The sequence below is a fragment of the Micromesistius poutassou genome (assembly GCF_964030765.1).
Source record: "Micromesistius poutassou genome assembly, chromosome: 20".
Lineage (NCBI taxonomy): Eukaryota > Metazoa > Chordata > Actinopteri > Gadiformes > Gadidae > Micromesistius > Micromesistius poutassou.
This window is the reverse complement of record NC_140290.1, coordinates 4,436,487-4,458,896: the sequence shown is the minus strand read 5'-3', so window position 1 is coordinate 4,458,896 and position 22,410 is coordinate 4,436,487. Positions and strand designations below refer to the sequence as shown.

The window sequence follows — 22,410 nt, the reverse complement described above, 5'->3', positions numbered from 1 at the left end:
TACCGAACGTACAGTGGGCGGGCCCTCTCTCCGGCAAATCGTAGTTGGCGGTACCTCTCTCCGTTATTAACCAGTCAGTGATTGGCTGTTAAGAGGTATAGGTACCGCCTAGTGTACGTTCGGTCCCTGGGATCTAGCAGAACCACCTTTCCATCGTGACGGTCGAGCGATAGCAACGGCAGAGAGATCGCGTTGAAGGCGGCGAGCTGTGAACAAGACGACCACTGTTGCGCTCGCAAAGAGAGAAGACGCCGGCAACGCAACTGGGCAGTTATTTAACGATAGAGAACATTGTTAATAATACGGAAATTGGCAGCTGATATGTTGGGGCGGAAATAGCCCATTTGCCAGTTGAAGGAATTCAGTCCGCCCAGAAGTGGCCACTGCGCATTGCCCCCAACGCTCTCCAGTTGCACACAGTTCTGGTTCTGGTCAGCTTCATCTGTTCTCCGAGGTGAGTAAAGTCTCCAGATGTAAGCCGCTTTACGGCATATATTGTCAAAGTCGTTAGTACAAATCCAAGGCTTTTTAGAGACGTCTTTCTACGTATACATTTGGGCTCCATCGAGGAGAAGGAGATCCGTCTCGTCTCGTCATTCTAGCCGCCCTCAGCACCTCCGTGTCAGGGTGTGGGGGTGACCCACACACACAGATGTGGACCATCGGAGAGCCACTCATGTCTCTATGACATGTTCAACACATTATAGAGGAGAGTCACACATTTTTGATAATGATAATTGACGGCACTATCGATCATTGATTTTTGAAGCTGTCCTTCCTGAAGCGGTCCGGTAAACTAGATTAAACACGTCAGTGTTTAATATCGATGTTTTTGGTTAACCCACTGGTCCGAAAGAGTTTGTAGCCAGAACCCTGCCAAAATAATGGCTTGGATAAAAGCAAAGATAGATTTTGGTTGACGTAGCCTATTGTCTACTGACAACCTCGATATCTCACAAAGTTGCATCAAAATTAAAATAATAATAATATAATATACGTTAGTAGCCTACTGTCTATTCCTGAAATGATGTGGCTATTTCCAATCATCAGTAAAACCCCGTCTGATTCCTATCCTCCGATTATGCTCCAAATTAGAATTTTAACGGCTGTAATAAACCAATGACCCAGACTTCCAGCAACCAGCAATGTGTAATGAGTAGGATGGGTTTGAAAAGAAAACATCTCGCCCTCAGAGAGGGAATTGGATCAGATCGATTACATTCATAACATTTGATACAAGATGGACCATTTCTGTTATGTCATTGGTAATATTATACAGTCCTACAGAGGGTGGCAGGATTGGGTTGAGGTAATCACTCTTCCCAAATGAAAGGTAGGCCTACTAGCTCGGTCATTCTATGCGGCCTACCTTTAGGTATCCATGAGCAGATAGTTACTCCTTTTTGACCTTTACATGTTTTCACGAAATCACTTCAGTAAATTATCCTGGAAAATTAACAAACAAAACAAAACAAAACCTGATTTTAAACCTGACATGGATAACGAATAGTTCAAGTATGGCCTCTCCAATGAATTTCATAATGTTAGATCTCTTTATGTCTCTTAAAACACTGGGAAAATAGACTGTGTTGGTCTCACCGCTACATTCGGTAAGTCTTGCTATGGGCACCTGAGCCCTTAGCCACTGGATAACCTCAGCAGACACATATTGAGCCAGTTCTTCATTTTGTCTGGTCGTCTAACCACAGTGATGACCTCATTCTGTGTATATATGACTTCCTGTATCAATACTGGGCTACAGTTACTGGCCACAGTCAGGAACTGCGTGTGAGCGTCCGTCCATTATGTTATTCATTCCTGTTCCTGGATTGGGATTCGCTTTGGATACACGCACACACACACACACACACACACACACACACACACACACACACACACACACACACACACACACACACACACACACACACACACACACCATGCCATGAGGTTCCGCTCAGCTAGTTCAGGTTTACACACCGGAGTATATATAGAATGTATAGTAAATCATATATATAACCTGATCCATTTCTATTCTTATCTTACATGCAGGAAGTGTGTGTGTGTGTGTGTGTGTGTGTGTGTGTGTGTGTGTGCGACCCCCTTTCAGAGGGTTGCTCTTCTCCACTGTGAGGCCTGCAGGTTTGACATTAAACATTCAGCAACCGACCGCTGTCGCTCCTGAACACGGCTCTAATTATAGCACCCTGCAGCCCTAACCCCAAGATACCTGGACAGTGTGTGCACTGACTTACCTGGGTAGTGGTTGTATCACTATAATTGTATGTATCATACATTTGTTGCTATGCTAAAGTATCACTGAGTCACAAGAGATGGTTATTACTATTATTATTGTGTGAGTGATATCTCCGCTTTGCTCCACTTCAGTCGGGCGTGTCCATGGCTATATTTGGTAGTATCTTTAATATTGATGGTATGCTTTAGTGGTTCTCAGCCTCACCTTGGAGTGCGGTCGACAAAGGTGTCTGGGGTATCATGGTTGAGCAACTGTGTGTTGCTGTGTGTGTATGTGTGCATGCATGTGCTCTTTCCTCTGTCACTAAAGAGAATGGCTCTCTGTCAGTCTCCTGGTCGATCTGAGACAGAGAGCTATGTTAAGGAAATGTTAAACATTCACTGTATAGCGTTGCAAAATTGTGATTGAGATAGATAGTAGCTGCATATTGATTCAGACCCCCCCAGCCCCCCACTCACACAAACACACAATTTTTTAATCTGTGTGAGACAATCAAACAAATGGAGTGGTTATGTACACATATGTCCACAGAGACAATGCTTTTTTCTCACTTATATTGGTGGCAAAGTATGTTTTCGCAAAAAAGGTAGAATAGAATGGCGGCGATTGTGTGAGGGTATTGGGCCTGTGGTCAGTCCATTAACATCCTGTACTGTGTGATGGTGTGACAAAAGGGATCAAGGGCGTTAGACAGGGGGGGACAGGGGAGTCAATAGATGATGAAAGAAGAAAATGTCTGTATGTGTCAGCACAGCACAAGTTTAGGGAAAATTATTTCCACTGAAAAAGGATATGTAAACACTGGTCACTCACCCCTATCGTGCTCTCCAAACCATAAGAGAAGAAATTGTTCTACATAATAGCTATTTTGTCATTAGATGCAAAAAGGATGTTTGACGTCAGAGAAAATACTCGGACGGAATTCGGAATAGACCACACACAACCTACCGAGTGAGCAATTTCTATCTTTATCATTTGTAGTCATCCTGTGACCTTGGTAGGTAGAAACAGAAAGTCCGAACACACACACTTGCTTCCTCCAAGAACACACGCACACACACACGCACACACACACACACACACACACACACACACACACACACACACACACACACACACACACACACACACACACACACACCATTTTTCAGTTTGTTGTGTGTATGTGGAACCTGCTTCTGCCTCATTGCAAGTGGCTTTGGGAGTGTGTGTGTTTGTATGTGTACACGCGTACACATTTGTTCACATCCCAGCTGAACAAAGCTAGTGACACGGTGCATGTTGACATTTAGCATGGCAACATTGGGCCATGGAAGAACAAAAGAGACCCACAGACAGGTAGATAACAGCCCCCCTACATGGCGTCAGAGTCTAGAGGTAATTAAAACCTTCAACATTAGCATTATTGTTAATGTGTTTGTTCACCAACAAAGGGTTGGTGGATGGCAGCTTGGTTTTTCTTCTTTGGTCAATAACGAGTGGGTGTGGAGACCGGACTGTAACCAGTTGAGTGTGAGAACCCGACAGAGGCCAGCACGGCAGACTGAACCGCACAGCAGCACTTTGCACGAGTTTCACTTACTCCACGTTGTGCCAGGTACCTGATGACCGTCCAGGTTTGGTGAGACTCCCAGCATCAGCACTGGGCTCTTTCATTAATCCTTGAGCAGGAAAATGACTACAGTCAGCCAAATGTATACAGTTCAATACAATACATGCTGAGGAAATTCCCATCCCAAGATTCTGCTCTTGGTCCCAGAACGACGGCCAGATTAAATGATCCCATGAAGCCCTGGCCATCCAGTCAAATAGTTATTCATTCAGTAAGTCAACCAACCAGTCGTCCGGTTATTCTCAGACAAAATATTTGAAACAGCAAATTAAATATTTCTGAAGATAAACACAGAGAAACTCTAAAAGTGAGCCTAGGCAGGGGAATAGAATAACAACAGAATAACAAGCTTGTGTCGGAGATTAAGGTCCAAAGCAATATTTGCTCCCAGGTAAAGCTGTTTTTGAAATAATGAGAAACGGATAAGGAAGTCCTCCCTTGAAGCTAATTACAAACACACTTCCTGAATTAACCTCATATTCACACACTTTCAGTCAGAGTTCATTGAAGAGCATGTACTGTGATGCAGAGAGAAACATCCCGGATAATCCTTTGTTTTTCAAGAGAAGGATTCAAGGATCCAATAATTGTAGCTGCTTGGGGGAAAAAATCAGTAAGACGGGGATCTTACTGGCAGTCATAAAAAGGAATATGCAGTACATATCGGCTGTGGAGACCACCTGTTCCGTGTAGAGATCGCAGCAGAAGAGCTCAATCGTTCTCTGTCTCCAGATCCTAGATTAGGCAGGTTTTATGGATCGCTTCTGCTAGCAAGCTAATTAGCTACGCCTCTGATTCTATATCCTCTTGCACAGCCTCGTCGCGGACTGCATTTGTATATTACCTTTCTTATCCTCCGCTGGCGCCCCTCAAAGCACTGTATCATGCACTCGTGTGTGTCAACGTGTGTATGTGTGTGTGTGTGTGTGTGTGTGTGTGTGTGTGTGTGTGTGTGTGTGTGTGTGTGTTGCGTGTGCATCTCAGCAGCCCCAGAGACCACCCCTGTAATATAATGTGTGTTGTACATGTTTATACATGCTTAGGATCTGTGTAATTTTCAGATGTTAGTGTGATGTGTGTGTCTGTAACCTAAAAAAAACCTTCATCAAGGGAGAGTGACAAACATAGAAGTATTCTATCATAGAAGTATTGTCTTCTTTCAAATGATGACACAGACACATCCATACACCCACACACATTAGAACCAATCAAGAAAGATCACTTCAATCACCCCAGTTGGCATAGCAACCCCTAAACCACATTGAGCAGCACTTTGTGGAGATATTGGTAGCCGCAGGGCATCGTCAATCAGCCCTCCACTGCTAGGCCAGATCTCCACATGGAACCCTGAGCTCAGTCTGATGCAGTGTTCAGCAGTATTACGCAGACGTCTGCCACTGGAGTCGGATCCAACTGCCAGGACGGTCCTTGAGGTCGGTACACTCAGTGCCAGTCTATTTATTTATGATGATGGGAGAAAACTCATTCAACATACTTAAAGGTATAATATGTTGAAAAGCGACTAGACCTATGTTATACATTTTGTTGAGTTGTGTACTTCTATTATCCAAAATGTTTCCAACAATGTTCAAACACAGAGAAATCCATGGTTTCATTTGGTCTCCTGTCAATGGTGTCATATCCCCCTAACTTCCGGGGCTACTGGAAACAGTTATTCAGAATGGACCAAATTTTTTGGTATGATATTTCAACATTGATGGAGCTTACTATGATGTGCTGCCACCTATGCCCATGCTTACAGAACTGTTATAACACACAATCACAATAGCATTCAATAGAATCCTAAAGTTATTTTTAGTCTTCTGCTTTGATAACATTGCTGGGCTACCCCGCCATTGAACTGCCACAAAACGGCAGCTGTAACTGTACGTTCACACCAAACGACACATTTGTTGCCTGGTCACGGTGTTGCTTGCGTTTTGTCGCGCGATAAGTCAAAATCCGTCGCTGTAGTGATTTGTGCAAGTTTTATCAAGCAAATTTAGTTGCGTGTGTATGAGGAAGTTGAGTTGTTGTGGAAGTACCAGAGACATCGGAGAACCCGACGTCTATTGATAATATCATCCGGAGGCGCACAGCTTTTGGCCGTGATATTATATATTATATTAAATAGATATTTATATATTATTATATTATATTATATCATAAAAAAAAATTATATATAGAGCTCCGGGAGTGGCAAACAACAATCACTTTCTCCTCCATGCTGCGGTTCACTGCGGAGTGCAGGGAACGGTTAGCCCGGCCGGTTGAACGCTGATTGGCTGTTACGTTACGTCACTCAGGGAGTGAAAGCTGATTGGCGGTCATCACGTGACAAACATTTAAACTTGAGCGAAAGTGTTGTGTCGTGTCGCTACTAAATCGTCATGAACGTGCTCGCCCGGTACATGGCATTCATGCCGCGCCACAAGTCAAATCTTGCCGCAGGTTTTTCTAGCAACAAAAGTCGCCTGATACGTGGTCTCTACGTTTACTTTGTATGGAGTCGTCTTGCCCCGTCCCTTTTGGTGTGAACGCACAGTGAGGGCAAGCAATTTAATTTAATGGTTAATTAGTAAGTTAGTGCTTGGTTACGTTAACGTTTCCTTAACTAACTTGATATATCTATAAGTATATCTCTCTCTCTCTCTCTCTTGATAACATTATCAAGTTAACGTTATCTCTTATAATTTAATACAATACCACATCTGTTAAAATGATTTTTGCCTGAGTCACGTCCGATTGATTTTTACCAGCAATGGTGGGGAAGAAAACAGTTCCCCAACGGACAATGGCTCCCAGCTACTTCATGATGTCATCAAACTACGGCTTTGTCATTATTTGATTGAAAGACTCCTTAGAGGCAGAAATGACATATAATACTAATCACTGAACTTAAATATTTTTCATCAATGTATCATTTCTAAAAATGGATGACATTTTTAATTTTTCACATTTTATTTGTGTTATTTTGAGTTTTTTTGTATTGAATCTATTTTTATATATATATATATATATATATATATATATATATATATATATATATATATATATATATATATATATATATATATATATTAAAAAATAATAATAATAATATACATATGCATTGGCAAATAAAACATCTTGGATCTTTAACCTCCAAAACATGTTACGGAGAGCGTTGCATACAATAGAGCTAAACAGAACCACACATGGATGGACAGAGAGGAAGAGGGGCAGACAAGGCGGTGAAGGAAACACTGCAAGATGTGCTGGCAAATGCATACGTGAACACACACAGGCAAGCCCTGTCTCTTGCACACATATTTTGGATCGAGGGAGCTGTCTTAAGTCAGGGAATCAGGGCACCAAAGTGTGTGTGTATGTCTATGTGTGTGTGTGGGGCGGGTGGGGGGATGCATTTCAACAGATGTAGAGTAGGAGGAAGGTCTTGGTCTCTTCATATCCATCTGCCATACACACACAAGTATCAACTGTGTGTGTCATTCTATGAGACAGACGTGTAGATAGCAGACAGACTGTTTGCTTCACCGTAGATACGCATCTATAGGAGCACACATGCGTGTGTATGCATGCATGTACGGTCCCCAACTTCATTGTGATGATCAAGCCCAAGCAAACGTCTGTATTTGGTTGGGTTGAGTCACACAGGGCTGCGCTGTGTGGACACCCAGATCCCACGTGCTGATACGTTAGACAGCATTATGCACACTTTAGGTGGCTTCATCTAACACACCCCGCTGTGTGTGTGTGTGTGTGGAGGGGGGGGGGGATCCGGCCAAATCATCATATATTCAGAGATATACTTCAAGGTAGGTTTGCTGTGAGGTGTGCGTGTGTGGGTGCTATCACCTCCTCCTTGGTACTCACTACATGGTGGTCTGAGCTCTCCCCCCCTTCATAGAGGAGGAAACAGAAGTGTTCTGTCTCGGGAACACTGATAACAAGCTGGTCACGTTGCTCTCTCTCTCTCTCTCTCTCTCTCTCTCTCTCTCTCTCTCTCTCTCTCTCTCTCTCTTTCTTTCTCTTTCTCTTTCTCTCCCTCCAAGCTGCGAACAGATGTAGGAGATAGATAAGATGGGCTTACTCAAGCACCACTAGTGTGTTTTCGAATGGTGTTTCCAGGCATGCTGGCTTTGACTGACTGTTTTGCTGATCGTATGTTGGATACAAGTGTCTGCTCTTCTCCTATAGCTATTCCACCACACCCGTGTGTTGACACTCATTACCATCAATGTGCTATAGTTTACGAATTTAACTGTGCGTGTATATATGTGATTTATTTCTTTAATTAAATGTAAGTGTGTGTGTGTGTGTGTGTGTGGGGGATTCAACATCTCCGTAAGTGCCGGAGTCACAGAGCGAGCCGCTGTTTGCCTTGCTCATAGTGAGCGTCGCCATGGAAACCGCACTGGCAGCGCAGTGTGAAGTGGAAGAAGAGCTTGCGGTCCTCCAGAGAAAGAGAGAGAGAGAGGGAAAGAGCGAGTGACATTAAGCTTCAAAGGAAAAGATAACGAGAAAGCTCACACTGACAGAGAAGACACCCGTGAGCGGGGAAGAGAGATAGAGGGCGAGAGATATTGAATGACAGGTGAGAGAGGGCTAGTGAAGAAAGGTGTTTTTTTAATAAATCAATGACAGACTAAACAGCCAAAGGCTAAGGTGTGTTTGGGGTCATCTGAACAATGTCTCTCTGTGCTTCACATATCTCAGTCATGATACATTACTGGCTTGTTATTAATGGATTATTATTATTGTGTGTGTGTGTGTGTGTGTGTGTGTTAAAGAAGCGGTGCAAACAAGAGTGTATTTAGTGAAGGAGGGAGGGAGGCGAGGGGAGGGGAGGAGGGGAGGAGCGAGGGAGGGAGGCAGGTCTCACTGAGCATGCTCTTTGTGTTAACTTCCTGTTCTCTCTCTTCCTCACACACAGGACAGCAACAGAGGGAGAGGGAGAGACACAGACGACTGAAGGGGAATTCTGAATCGAGAGGAAACGGTGGAATTATGATCCTCTGACAGAACAGCGTTTCCCTCCGTGGATCGTACCATTTTTCTACCCTCTCTGGACAGAGATTTGCTGTTCTCAGTGTCTTTCTAAACACCTTTCTGGACAACAGTTTGTACTTTGTTACTTTGTATAAGCTCAGTGATGCAATGTATTTTTAATGTTCGCGTTTTAGAGTTGCCCTGTTTAGGTTGAGCTGAGTTTCTCTACAAGATCAGTCTGTCCTGCCGTTGCTCTGCGTCGGGTTCCCTGTGATGTGACAGGAAGACTGACGTTGTGAATTCCCAGTAACTCGGAAGACGTCATATCTGTGTTTGCATTCCAGTTCTGGTTTCACAAGAGGACAGATCCTCGCCTGTGTGACTGGCTGAGACAGAGACAGAAAGAGAGAGAAAGAGTGTGTGTGTGTGTGTGGGTGGGGGTTTGGTCAAAAGCGTAACCCTGTAGCTTCCAGTGCAGGCGTGTAGCCAACATCACAGGAAGTAGCGCCAGCCTAAAAAGATGGGATCGGAGAAGGACCTGGAGTCCCCCCACGCCTCTGTGAGCGCCACCCCGAACCCTAAGTGCCGTGCGTCAGGCAAGCGCCCGGGACGCATCTCCTTCCAAAGCCTCTTCCACGGCAAGCGCAGCTCCAGACGCACCAAATCCGGGGCGCCCAGCCCCAGCATCGTCCAGCAGCTCCACCACCACCACCAACAGCTGCAACAGCTCCTCCCGACCATCCCCAACATGCCCTCCGCCCTCCAACACCACCCCGCCCCGGCCGTGATGCCCGTGTCGGCCCCGCCAGCAAACTCCAACGCCACCACTGCCGCCGTCGTCGCGGCCTCCCCCTACAAACCGCTCACCTCCGCCACCTCCGCCGACCCCAGCAGCCCCACCCCGTCGCAGGCCCTCTCCTCCAGCCGGGCCTCCCTGGCAGTGGCGGGCGGGGGCGACCCCGGAGAGGCCGGGGAGGCGGAGCTGCTGGAGTGCCCCCTGTGCCTGGTGCGGCAGCCCGCCCAGCAGCTGCCCGCGCTGCACGGCTGCGGCCACCGCTCCTGCCTGGGCTGCCTGCGGCAGTACCTGCGCATCGAGATCACAGAGAGCCGCGTGCAGCTCAGCTGCCCCGAGTGCGCCGAGCGCCTGGTGCCGCGGCAGGTGGCCGACATCCTGCAGGACGCCGCGCTGCTGGAGAAGTACGAGGAGTTCCTGCTCCGACGGTGCCTCGCCTCCGACCCCGACTGCCGGTGGTGCCCGGCGCCCGACTGCGGGTAAGAGACGTGAAAACCGTTGTGAAAGTCATTGCTTTGAACTGTTTTTTTAAAACTGGATGTTTAAAAAGTTTGGACATTGTTTTAGCCCCATGCTCATACCATTTCACAGTTTCTGAAATGCATTGACCTTTTAAAGTTGTGCAAACCGCTTGCGTTTTAAAATTGTGATCAGATGTTTATTTTGATGTTTATCAGATGTTTATTTTGTTTATTTTTTGGGGGGGAGTGGCGTTGTGTTAACTATTAAGTGTTTTCACAATTTTCACAATTGTTATCGGAAACAATTGTTGGTGTGCACTGACGAATAGGTTTAGTCCTTTCTTTCTTTTTCTTTCTTTCTTTCTTATGTCAGTAAATTTTTCAAGATCTTACAGGACGATACCAAGAATATAAACCATCGTAACCATATCTCCTGGCTTCTCTAAAACATGTTTCCAATATGGTTTATCAAAATTCCTTGACAGGCCAACTCTGCACTTAGCGTAAACGCGTCACAAACAAAACAATATAGCACTTTGGTCTTTTACAGTACTTGTTACAGTACTTGTATGACGATTCACTATTTGGCCGCAAGCTCTCTGTGGCTGGGAGTTGGTACATGGGAGTACTTCTGAGAAATTATATTGGTAACGTTTTAATGAAGCCATGAGAGATGGTTACAATGGTTTGATCACCTTTATGGTCCTTTAGGGTAACTGTACCACTTTAATCTGAAGTGGCCTTTTGGACCAGGAACCAATCAGCCTTTCACGATCAGTCGCCAAATCCGAATGACCTGTTTAGTCTGATATCATCATATAAATTTAATACCCAGCTTTATCTGTACTCTGTGGTTGTTATGATCATTCTTCTGTTTACAAACTAACGTTCAGCTTCATTTATTTGTGGTGCTCCATAATCTGTGTATGATTCATTTGTGTTCTAAGTCCAATTCGCTGGAACAGTCCTTCCAGTGAATATAGGCTAACTCTGGAGTCAGACTATAAAATTACCTGGTTTAATGACCAGTTAACGTTATCACAACCTTCCTCAGATCAGGCTAAACAAAGAAAGAACATCGCAATGTTTCAGTTTGGCTCATTATTTTGTTTTGAACAGCCAACAATTTTATTCAAATATTCCACAGGTCCAAACCTGCGAAAAATGGCACGCACATACTTTACCACGAGAGGCACACACACCCTGTAATGACTTGCAAGTTGGTTTACCAGGTTTTGCATTGCCAGAGACCTTTAATATGTTCCTTCAGTAACTGACGATGGGGAAACTTAACCCTGCCGTGGTAATCCACCTCAAATGGGCTTTCCCCCTCGCCATCACTTCCTGTTCCTGTTAGACAGCAACAGGTAAATCCAGTTACTGGTTGATTTGAAAGTTTGGCGATTGTTTATTGTTTTCTACCATACCTCTATGATAATAGAGAAAAAAAGATAGATTTAGGCCCTGGCTAGAGGAATGCTAGTGGAGTGTTAGTTCTAGCATCCCCTCCCAACTCCCCTTCATGCCCAATCTGGGCCAGAAGATGCCTTTCCTGTCGATGTATTCTGTTACCTCAATCCCTCTCTTTCTTTCTCTCTCATTCTCTCTCTCTCCATATGCGTTTGTGTGTGTGTGTGTGTGTGTGTGTGTGTGTGTGTGTGTGTGTGTGTGTGTGTGTGTGTGTGTGTGTGTGTGTGTGTGTGAATGCTTATCGAAAGGAAGAGGAATGAATTTGGACATCCGCTGTTTTCTTGGGGTTATTTTTCTGGCAATGTGGTAGGGAAAGTCCTTGACAGAGTGTTTTTGTTGAAAAGAAGTGTGTGTGAGTGTGTGTGTGTGTTGCTGGAGTCAGCAGCTCTGTCGGTGGGCAGTGGATGACCTAGATATCTACAGGGGACTGTCCAGGGTCTTACGCCAGAGCTGTGATTCACTCAAACTGGCCCAATTACCTTAACAGCAGGTTCAACTGCTTATTCAGTGGTAGACTTGTTTTCCATAACAGAGAGAGAAAGAGAGAGAGAACCAGTTTGCGTACGTGTACAACAACACGATAGAGGGGTCGTGGGAGGTAGAGAGAGGTAGGGAGAGAGAGAGGCAGTGGGAATGAGAGAGGTAGGGAGGAAGAGGGAGTGAGAGTTCACCTTGGGTGTACATAAGGGAGCGAGAGAGGGAGAAATGCACATCGGTCAAAGGCCTGCTGACCCACCGCTTGCTAGTCTCTATTTTATGGCCTCCATCTAGGCTTCTACATAAAGAGAGAGTTTATCGGCTTTATCAAGTCTGTGTGATGGGTGAAGATCAACACTATCCTGTTGTCTCTCTCCCTCTTTGGAAGCTGACATTTTATATCTTATTATAAAATGCTGACACAATATCTTATTATTTTCACAAATTTCTCAAAGCATGAACATTGTGTTTTACTACCCCTAACCCAATACAAAATCAAACCTGTAAATGAACTTGGACAGTGTGGTGCCCTACTTTCATCTTTTATTGCTCGCCTCAGAGCAATATGTTGACAGTTGAAATTGCTTGTTTTTCTGGCAGACCTTGCAACGCATTGTTGACAGTTGACTGCAAGATTACTGACAGCATATTGATGAGTGTACAGTACAGTCAATAGAGTATGAGATTAAGATGGATAGAGATATAACTCCATAGGTTTGTGTTGAAATTAATTCTCTCTATTATCCCTCTTTTCCTGTCCCTAGTGTTGCTGGACCCTACTTAATCATTTAGGCGGTGATCTGTGTGTAAACACACACACACACACACACACACACACACACACACACACACACACACACACACACACACATACACATACACGTACAAGCACACATACACACACTCTCTCACTCACACTCTCTCACTCACTCACTCACTCACTCTCAAACACACACACACACACACACACACACACACACACACACACACACACACACACACACACACACACACACACACACTCACACGTCACCCTCCTTGTCTAGCAAATTAGATCTACTCCACTTTGACTGACGAGGCAGGGTAGCCAATAGCAGTGAACATAGCTCCCCCAAGCTGCCTACTTTAGCTTCCAGTTGCTATGGATACTATTGATGTGGTGTTGAGGTGTTGCCACGGGGACAGGAGTAGATGCCTGATTAAAGAGATCATTATGTATGTGTGTGTGTGTGTGTGTGTGTGTGTGTGTGTGTGTGTGTGTGTGTGTGTGTGTGTGTGTGTGTGTGTGTGCGTGCGTGCTTCGGAAATGTAGATTTACCTTTGCCATGCCAATCAAGTCCTTTTGAATCTTGAAGCTGGAATGTGGAAAGACAGAGAGAGAGGCTGTTAAACTGTACAACTCTCTCTCTCACACCCCCCCCCCCCCCCCCCCCCCCCCCACACACACACACACACACACACACACACACACACACACACACACACACACACACACACACACACACACTTCAGAACTTTGGAAGCTCAAAGTGAGGGCCTGAAGTCTGGCAGGGTGACCTCATTGAACAGATCCAGACACATTTCACTGCTAACTGATGTCACTCCTCGTCTGCTTACTTAGACATTATATTTCCACATCAATTATCTTCCTCTTGCCAAGTGTGATCATGTCTTATTCAAATTTTGATAAGGAGTCATATCTAACTTGACAGGCACAATGTTTTAGTGGTCTATCGAGACTTTGAACTTTGTCTCTCTCTGTCTCTCCTCCCCATGTCCTTATCCTGGTCACTTTCTCTGTCTCTCACCTCCACTATCCTCATATCTTCTGTCACTCTCCCTCCTCTCCTCCCTCTCCCTGTCCTCTCCCTCTCCTCTCCCTCTCCCGCTCCCTGTCCCTCCTCTTCTCCCTCCCCTTCTCCCACCGCCTCTCTGCGGTGCAGCTTTGCGGTGATCGCGTCAGGCTGTGCCAGCTGTCCCAGGCTGGTGTGCCGCAGGGAGGGCTGTGGAGCCGAGTTCTGCTACCACTGCAAGCAGGCCTGGCACCCCAACCAGACCTGTGACTCTGCCCGCCAGCAGAGGGCGCAGTCGCTGCACACGCACAGCAACCACTCCCCAAGCTACACGCAGGAGCAGGGACCCGGTGAGTGCCCTCCTGGATGCCCTCCTGGACACACGGCGAAGAATCATTGAACATCTTCCGTTTTACTTGAGTATTTTCAAACACGTTTACACGTTACCAATGTGCGTGTGTGTGTGGTTACAAACACACACGCACAACCGTGTATTTGTCCTCAAAGCAGATGGTTTTCTCATATATGTTTCACACCTCTGAGTAGCGCTCCGTCTACCTCCCATCGACTCCCATGTTATCCACACACCGCAGTGGTCCGCCGCTCATATCCCGCCAAACACCAGCTGTTATTTATATTACGCCCCGCGGTGCGGCGGCCCACAGTCTCTCCTCGCCGCCGGGGGGGGGGGGGGGGGGGGCTCGGAACAAACGCAGAGCACACACAGCGGGCGCAAAAGACAGTAGAGCTCCCACAGCGGCCCAGGCTCAGAGATAGAGACCCGCTTCAGATGGGATCAGCAAAAGCCAGGAAATGGTCGGTTGGACGAAACGAGGCAGAACACTGAGTCCCCGGTGCCTGATACAAAATGTACAGAGTGTGTGTGTGTGTGTGTCCATCTGTGTAGTTTGTTCTCATTATCCTTGAGAAAGGCAGATAGTGGAGGAGGTACCGCTAACACCACGATACAAACAATAACAATTTCCGCATTCTGTGACACCGCCGTGACGCACACACACACACACACACACACACACACACACACACACACAAACACACACCATCTGCCTTGGCAAGACACATCAGAGTCGTTTTGACTTAAGAGAGAAGCTGTGTGTACACAGTGACACAGGACCTATTTGGTCTCCATGGCGACTGCTTTAAACTGCTTCTGTGGAACAAGCTGTTGTGATCCGACACAGCCTTACTTTGAAGGAGGCTGAAAAACACACACACACACACACACACGCACGCACGCAGGCGCACACACACATGCACGCGCGCACATCAGTCCAGCTGACCTGTGTATTGCGCTCCCCAGCCGATGACATCAAGCCCTGCCCGCGCTGCGGTGCTTACATCATCAAGATGAATGACGGCAGCTGTAATCACATGACCTGCGCCGTCTGCGGCTCGGAGTTCTGCTGGCTCTGCATGAAAGAGATCTCCGACCTGCACTACCTCAGGTACACACACACGCACACACACACACACACACACATACACACACAGACACTGTCTCACTCTTAGTCAGAGCATAACTTTAACACTTGTGTGTGTGCTTTGTATGTGTTTGCGTGAATGCTGTGTGTGTGTGTGTGTGTGTGTGTGTGTGTGGTTGTGTGTGTGTGTGTTTCTGTCTGCCAGTCCGTCCGGCTGCACCTTCTGGGGGAAGAAGCCGTGGAGCAGGAAGAAGAAGATCCTGTGGCAGCTGGGAACGCTGATCGGCGCTCCCATTGGCATCACGCTGATCGCTGGCATCGCCGTGCCCGCCATGGTCATCGGCATCCCCGTCTACGTGGGCCGCAAGGTGAGCCTCGACCCCCCCGGCGGTGGGCCCACGCCCCCCCCCCCCCCCCCCCCCCCGCACCTCTCTGAAGCACTGACACTCAAACCAAAGAGGCTTTGTATGGTTTGACACTTTAGTCTTGAAGATGAAGAAAGACAGTGAGGAGGAAGAAAAGAAGGTGTGTGTGTGTGTGTGTGTGTGATCTTTATGAAAGGAAAGGTATTTACCGTCTTTCTTCATATTATTCTTATCTAATTAATGTTTTTTTTTTGATGAGAAACCACAGATAAGAAACTCCAGCTTTGAAGCAATACATGAAAGTTCGTTATATACAAGTTATTTCACAACTTCAAAACATACACACACACACCCTTTCAACTTATTGTGAAACCTTTTCCATCTAAGTTTCGATATCTTTTGTCTGAATTCCTGCCCTCATTTCGAAAGCTGTTTCGAAATTTCCCTGAAATGAGAGCATTTACTTTCAGTTCCTGAGCATACCAGAACATTTGAATCTTGAAGGTTATTTGCATAACTTATTTACTCTAACTTACTCTAACAAAAATATATGTATTTAGAAATATCAACACACACAAATTACTTTTTTGGATGCATTTAAGATTCAAGTTAATTTATCTTACTGTTGCAACATTTCTAGGTGTTTAAACCAATGACTGAATGACTGAATCTGACTGCTGTGACCTCTGGTGGCGAATCTGGGTAACTGCAGATTAACGCAGTCAAAGAGCGAGATGGGTGTTACCTCAGATATATCCTCAGCTCTCACACACGATGGAACCACTAGTTCATGTTTGTGTCCTCAACTCTTCCTCTGCTTCAAGGGGAGTCAAGTGAAATAAAAAGGACCGGTCTCTCAGATGAAGGAATGATAAGATAACACTTTATTGATCCCCAGGCGGGGAGGTTTGGGCGTTAACAGCGGCCGACAGATGGCTGGAACGCTGATGGCTATCCGTTTCAGATCAACAGATACCCATGTCTTCAGTTCAACATTCTATGCAAACTATTTGAGAGGTTGAAAATAACGCCAGCTCCCGCCTCTGTTGTCCCAGATCCATGCCCACTACGAGCTGAGGAAGGCGTCTCGCCACAGACGCAACTTGGCCATCACAGGGGGCGTGGCCCTGTCAATCATCACCGCTCCTGTTGTGGCAGCTGTCAGCGTCGGTTCGTTACACATTCTGCTAAAATCACCTTCTCTGTCCTCATTCTCTTCATCCGCTGAAATAGCTTTGATTTGCTTCTTAGTCAATTAATGGAAAGAAATGGATCATGTTTAAGATATAACATTCATAAATAATATTAATATCATGATATATTCAGATTGTATTTTTTATATAATATTCATATCCATATTTAAGATTTATATTATTATTATTATACTAATATCTTGAGCTTAGTGGGAGTTATGTTGATTATGTTGTTTTATATAAAGATGTACTGTGTACTCACAGTTTTGAAACGGAGGTGAGCGTTTGGTATACAGATGTAAAGTGTAAAGCTGTTGATTAGACCAGCACAATGCATGGGTACACTGCTGCTTTATTCAGCCGTGTTGTCCTTCCTCCTCTGGGCATCGGGAGCAGGCATCGGAGTGCCCATCATGCTGGCGTACGTCTACGGAGTGGTGCCCATCTCGCTGTGTCGCGGCGGCGGTTGTGGCGTCAGCCGAGAGAAGGGCCGTGGCGTCCGGATTGACTTCGATGAGGACGACGGACCAATCACAGGTAGCTGGTGGTTTCAGTCACCTTCCTTCCCTGCGATTGGGTGATTTAGGAGTTTTTGACGATGATTTGAAAGTGTGTCGACAGTTGATATAGGGTCCAATAGGGTCTAGTAGTAGGGTTATTGTGAGAGGCCAAACCACAGAATAACAGGATCACAAGGTGTGCATTGAGTTTCTTTGTAATGAAACATTTTAAATCGTATGAGTGAGTCTCATGCTGGAGCAGCAGACCATTGTTTTATTTAAGTCAAAATGATATGTGATTAAACCACATTTTCTCAAATCTCATTCATTCTTGGTGACTCTCTGGATCTCTACTCTCTACTATATTTTCCCCTTATTTTATTGTTATATATTTATAATCCAAACCTTTTTAGAAGAATATTTCATCTTGGAGTACACTATCAGTGTGGTTCCAAGTGGTCGTTCCATTGCTGCTGTCAGACCTCTCTTTCTCGCTCCCTAGTGGCTGACGCCTGGCGTGCCCTCAAGTCTCCCAGCCTCGGGGAGAGCAGCCTGGAGGGTGCCGCCAGCGGCCTCAGCACCACCACTCCCAGTGAGGGGCTGTCTGTGGCCCCAGGAACCCTGGGGGACGCCCCGCACTTCAACACCCTGGCAGGGGGCTCTCTGGGGACCCGCACCGGCAAGTACAGCAGGTAAGAGTCAGTGAGTAAGTGAAAGCGTCCCTCCTCAGTGTGTGCGTACCTGCTATCTGGTAGCGTCCCAGCTAACTGCTAGCCTCCCTCCTCAGTGTGAGCATACCTGCTATCTGGTAGCGTCCCAGCTAACTGCTAGCCTCCCTCCTCAGTGTGAGCATACCTGCTATCTGGTAGCGTCCCAGCTAACTGCTAGCCTCCCTCCTCAGTGTGAGCATACCTGCTATCTGGTAGCGTCCCAGCTAACTGCTAACCTCCCTCCTCAGTGTGTGCATACCTGCTATCTGGTAGCGTCCCAGCTAACTGCTAACCTCCCTCCTCAGTGTGAGCAAACCTTCTAACTGGTAGCATGCCTGCTCATTGTAAGCATACCCGCTAAAGGATATCCCTGCTTATTGTTAGCATACCTGCAATTTGATAGTATCCTTGCTAATTGTAAGCATAACTGCTAAATGGTAACGAATCTGCTAACTGTAAGCACCCATGCTCGCTATTTGACACATGTCCTGTAAGCAGGAAGACATACAAGCCATTAGAAACACATTACATTTCCATGATGTACATTTCGATTGCCCTTTGTCCAACCTTAATCACTCCTATATGGCTCTTTCAAAACATCCTTCTAATCCATTGATGCATTACTAATGTCAATACAGAATACAGAGCATCACTAATGAAAATGCATTGATATGAAGTGCTGTTACAATAAACGCATAAGTAGTTCATCATTGAATCCTTGATGACGTTGGACAGCTGAAAGGTTTTTCCATCCTACTCTGAGGCTACAGTTAGCGTCTCAACAGACTCGATGTAGACAATAGTGCGTAGAGCTGACTGTGCTGGCGTGTCTCCTCTCCAGGCTGGAGGTGCAGGGGGGGGAGCTGGCTAAGGAGAGCACCCAGAGGGAGACAGGCAGCCTGGGGGCGGGCAGCGACTGTGCGAGCACCAGGGGCATGGCCGGCTCCATCGTCTCCTCCTACACCTTACCTGACAGGTGAGCCTGGCGGGCCCATCATCCTGCGGTCTCTTATCTGAGTTTGATTCTATTTTTTCAGCATCTGGCCTTCTGTCAGCTTTCTGGGTTTTCCTCTTGTCTTTTGTTTAGTATTTCTTTTTTTTGTCTTTTCTCGGTTGTGTTATTTTCCGCAATGTATTTGCTCCCCTCTCTGTTCATCATGAATTGATTTAATATCAACTCAATATTAAACAGTTACGTGGTCAACAGATCTCTGCCTCCAGCAACATGATTGCTGGAGGCGATTGGGTGAAAACTGAAACCTGATTTGACGTTGTCTGCTATCAGACTTTAGGTTACTTATCTGAAGTCTGATTTGTGAGACTACCTAAATCCCGACATTTTCGGCTGGTTAGGACAAACATTCTAGCCACATACTTTCCTGCCCAGTATATATCAAACCTCTACCCTATTTAAATAAATATAGATAATCTCTGCATGATATTCTTCCTACTACAGGGAATGCACCAACCTGGAGATCCAGGTGGACATTGAGACCAAACCCAGCCATCTCTGCCTGACCAGTGAGGAGGACCTGACCCCACCCCCTGGCTCTGCTGCCATGGCAACGTGCTCAGGAGGGGAGGAGCCTCAGGACTGCAGCTCCAGAAGGGGCGGGGCCCTGTCCGACTCGGCACTCAGGCTGTCTCCATCGGGGGCGTCACTCAGGGAGGGGTCACAGGACGTCTCGTTTGGGGAGGGGCCCCAGGACGTCCTGACGGGGGAGGGGCCCCTTGACTTCTCACTGGGAGAGGGGCCTCGGGACATCGTGCTGGGGGAGGGGCCCCAAGACCTCCCGCTGGGGGAGGGGCCCCGGGACATGTCGGTAGGGGAGGGGCCCCAGGACATCTCACTGGGGGAGGGGCCCCGGGACGTCTCAGTGGGCGAGGGCCCCCGGGACGTCACCCTGGCGCAGCCCGAGAGCTTCCGCAGCGACCTGGAGCTGTCCGACACGCAGTCAGACGACATCGCCGAGTTGACGTCGGACGACTGCGACTCCCCGCACCCCAAGAGCTGCCGGCCCGCGTCGTCCGCCTCCCAGAACCAGGCCCCCTGCCGGGCGCTGAACCCCTCCACCGAAGGCCTTCACTGTCCCGCCGGCAGTAATGTCATCCTCTACGTCTGAGAGACGTACCCCCCCACCCCCCCAGGTGTCAGGATGGCACAAAAACTCAAAACTAACCGGACCTAACTAACAAAGCCGCCGCCGCTGCCACTGAAGACGTGGTCCCATAGCTTTCTCCCTTAGCTGTTATCGTTGGTCCCCCGCTGCACTGTCTGAAGCCACAGAGGCTGCCCCGTACACGGCCGGCCTGCCTTCGTCCTGTGTTTCTGTTCTTCTGTCTTACGTGTGCACCTGTCAGTTAACCTCCGCAGCGAGTACGTTGTCAGGGAACTACCTCTGAGATTTTTATGTTTACTACTTGGTGCGAAATGCCTTGGCTTCTTAAGCAAAAACAAAAACAAAAAACACAAAGGATGAAACAAGGTGTTGCAAAGCACAGTAGTGAGGGAAATGATTGTGGGGAAATGAGTGTTGTGTTTCTGACACGATGAATGAATGTGGACTTGTGTGTCCCGACTAGTTCTTTATTTTATATTTTTCTATCTTTTTTGCCCCCTATTTATATGAATAGAATGATTGACGGGTGGTGTTTTTTCCCGTGTGCGTCAGTCTGCATGGTGTCTCGTCTGGGAGGTATAGGAGCACAGTGAGCTCCCCATCCTCGCCCCCATCTATCTGCTTCAAAGGTTGAAAACATAGAGAGAATGAAAGATGAAAACAGTATAAACACAGCGTCAATATTTTACTGAGCACTTTCCAGCGCAGGCTTACGCACGACCAGATCAAAGGTTTAAAACTGAATACAACTGTGGGAAAATGGAAGAAGTGTCTAGTTTGTTCTGTTGTATTCCTACATAGTAATTTTTTTATGGTAAATCACCATGGGAAAAAATCTGAGATTAAATTACACTAATCCATTCCACTCCCATTCTCGCTGAATAAGTGTTGTGAAATAGGGTTAGGTGGTTACAGGAGAGCCATGTGTCATGCATGTTTTCCCTAAGATGGTCCAACGCCAAACCTGTGGTTGGTCAACAAGGCCCCATGAGGCGGTGACAGTATCTTGACTCTTCAAGCCGCGCATGGTGAATAACTGACTTCTGGCCTTACTTACTGATCCCCCTCTCACTGACCAACACAACACACACACACACAAACCCACACACCAACTTGCTGTCCGACCCACTTGAATGTTGTTTGTAGACATTGTGTGTGTGTGTGTTTGTGTGTTTTTCCCCACTGTCATTTATTTTTAAATGAGCACTTGTGCACTTTATCAGCTGTCAATGTTATTACCCACTGTCCATTGTCTTTGCTCTAAGCAAGTTTACTTGGATTCCAATAAAATGTCTGTGATAGAAAAAAAATCAAAGGGACCTTTTACAAAAGAATACCACAAAGCCTCTTATGTTGGATGTAAAAGTTTTGTTCCAAAAACAATGTTGTCCATTAAATAAATAAAAAATGTAAAAAATAACAAATGTTTATCATGAACAATTTCAAATCTTCATTTTGTGACAGACCCAGACCCCATCTTTCAATAGCATTAGGTAACTTCTTTGTTGTTGAAGACTTTCCAATAATGTATAACTCTTTTTGGAATTACATTTTTGAAATACTAACGCAGATTTATTTCCTAATCACCCTTCATTTGGTTTATGGAGTTTCTTTGATCCATAAAGGTCTGTTGGAATATCTTTGGCGTTATAGAATTATCTACCCATACTGGGCATTGCTTGGCTTTATCTGTTCTTATGATATCTGTTACTGCTTGTTTTGACCTGTCCGTAGGAAGAAAACCCCTACAAATTAAAATTCAACTTCCTGGAAGAGGTTTGATTTGTCGCCAAGAGACATGAGAACGGAATTGTACTTGTTTGAAGTTTACAGTCTATAGATAGATAGCAATCTTTAAGTGTTATCATGGGAGATGAGTAAGGACATGGAGGACTGTGAAAGAAATTGTGGACTTTTGGAAAATTCAATAAAATACAATCTTTTGTTGCAACAAATGTGTTTTACATTGTGAGAGATACCGTAAAAGGAAGCCTTTGCAGCTTGTGCAGCATTGGCCCCTGCTCCTACCATATACAATACTTGACTGCATACTACAATATACTAATATATAATCGAATATATTTTAAATAATAAAAAGAGAAAATAATGTGATAAACGAATAAAACGCAATATTGAAAGTGCACATTGGAAAACAATTGAATTTATTATAACTTAATGTCCAAATTATTGAAGGGCTGCCGTAAACGGAAGTCGTAAATACTTTT

At 46.0% G+C, this 22,410-nt stretch overlaps 1 protein-coding gene across 1 annotated transcript; it reads left to right on the top strand.

The window, feature by feature from the left end:
* Positions 1 to 183: 183 nt before the first annotated feature.
* rnf19b (ring finger protein 19B) lies at positions 184 to 22,037 on the top strand. The gene is made up of 10 exons (XM_084484705.1): positions 184 to 454; positions 8,806 to 10,133; positions 14,006 to 14,205; positions 15,177 to 15,321; positions 15,503 to 15,665; positions 16,718 to 16,832; positions 17,252 to 17,392; positions 17,858 to 18,047; positions 18,907 to 19,041; positions 19,522 to 22,037. Exons 2-10 carry the CDS (start codon positions 9,382 to 9,384, stop codon positions 20,186 to 20,188), a joined length of 2,508 nt encoding a protein of 835 aa, XP_084340831.1. The 5' UTR covers positions 184 to 454; positions 8,806 to 9,381; the 3' UTR covers positions 20,189 to 22,037.
* The last annotated feature ends 373 nt before the right edge of the window (positions 22,038 to 22,410 follow it).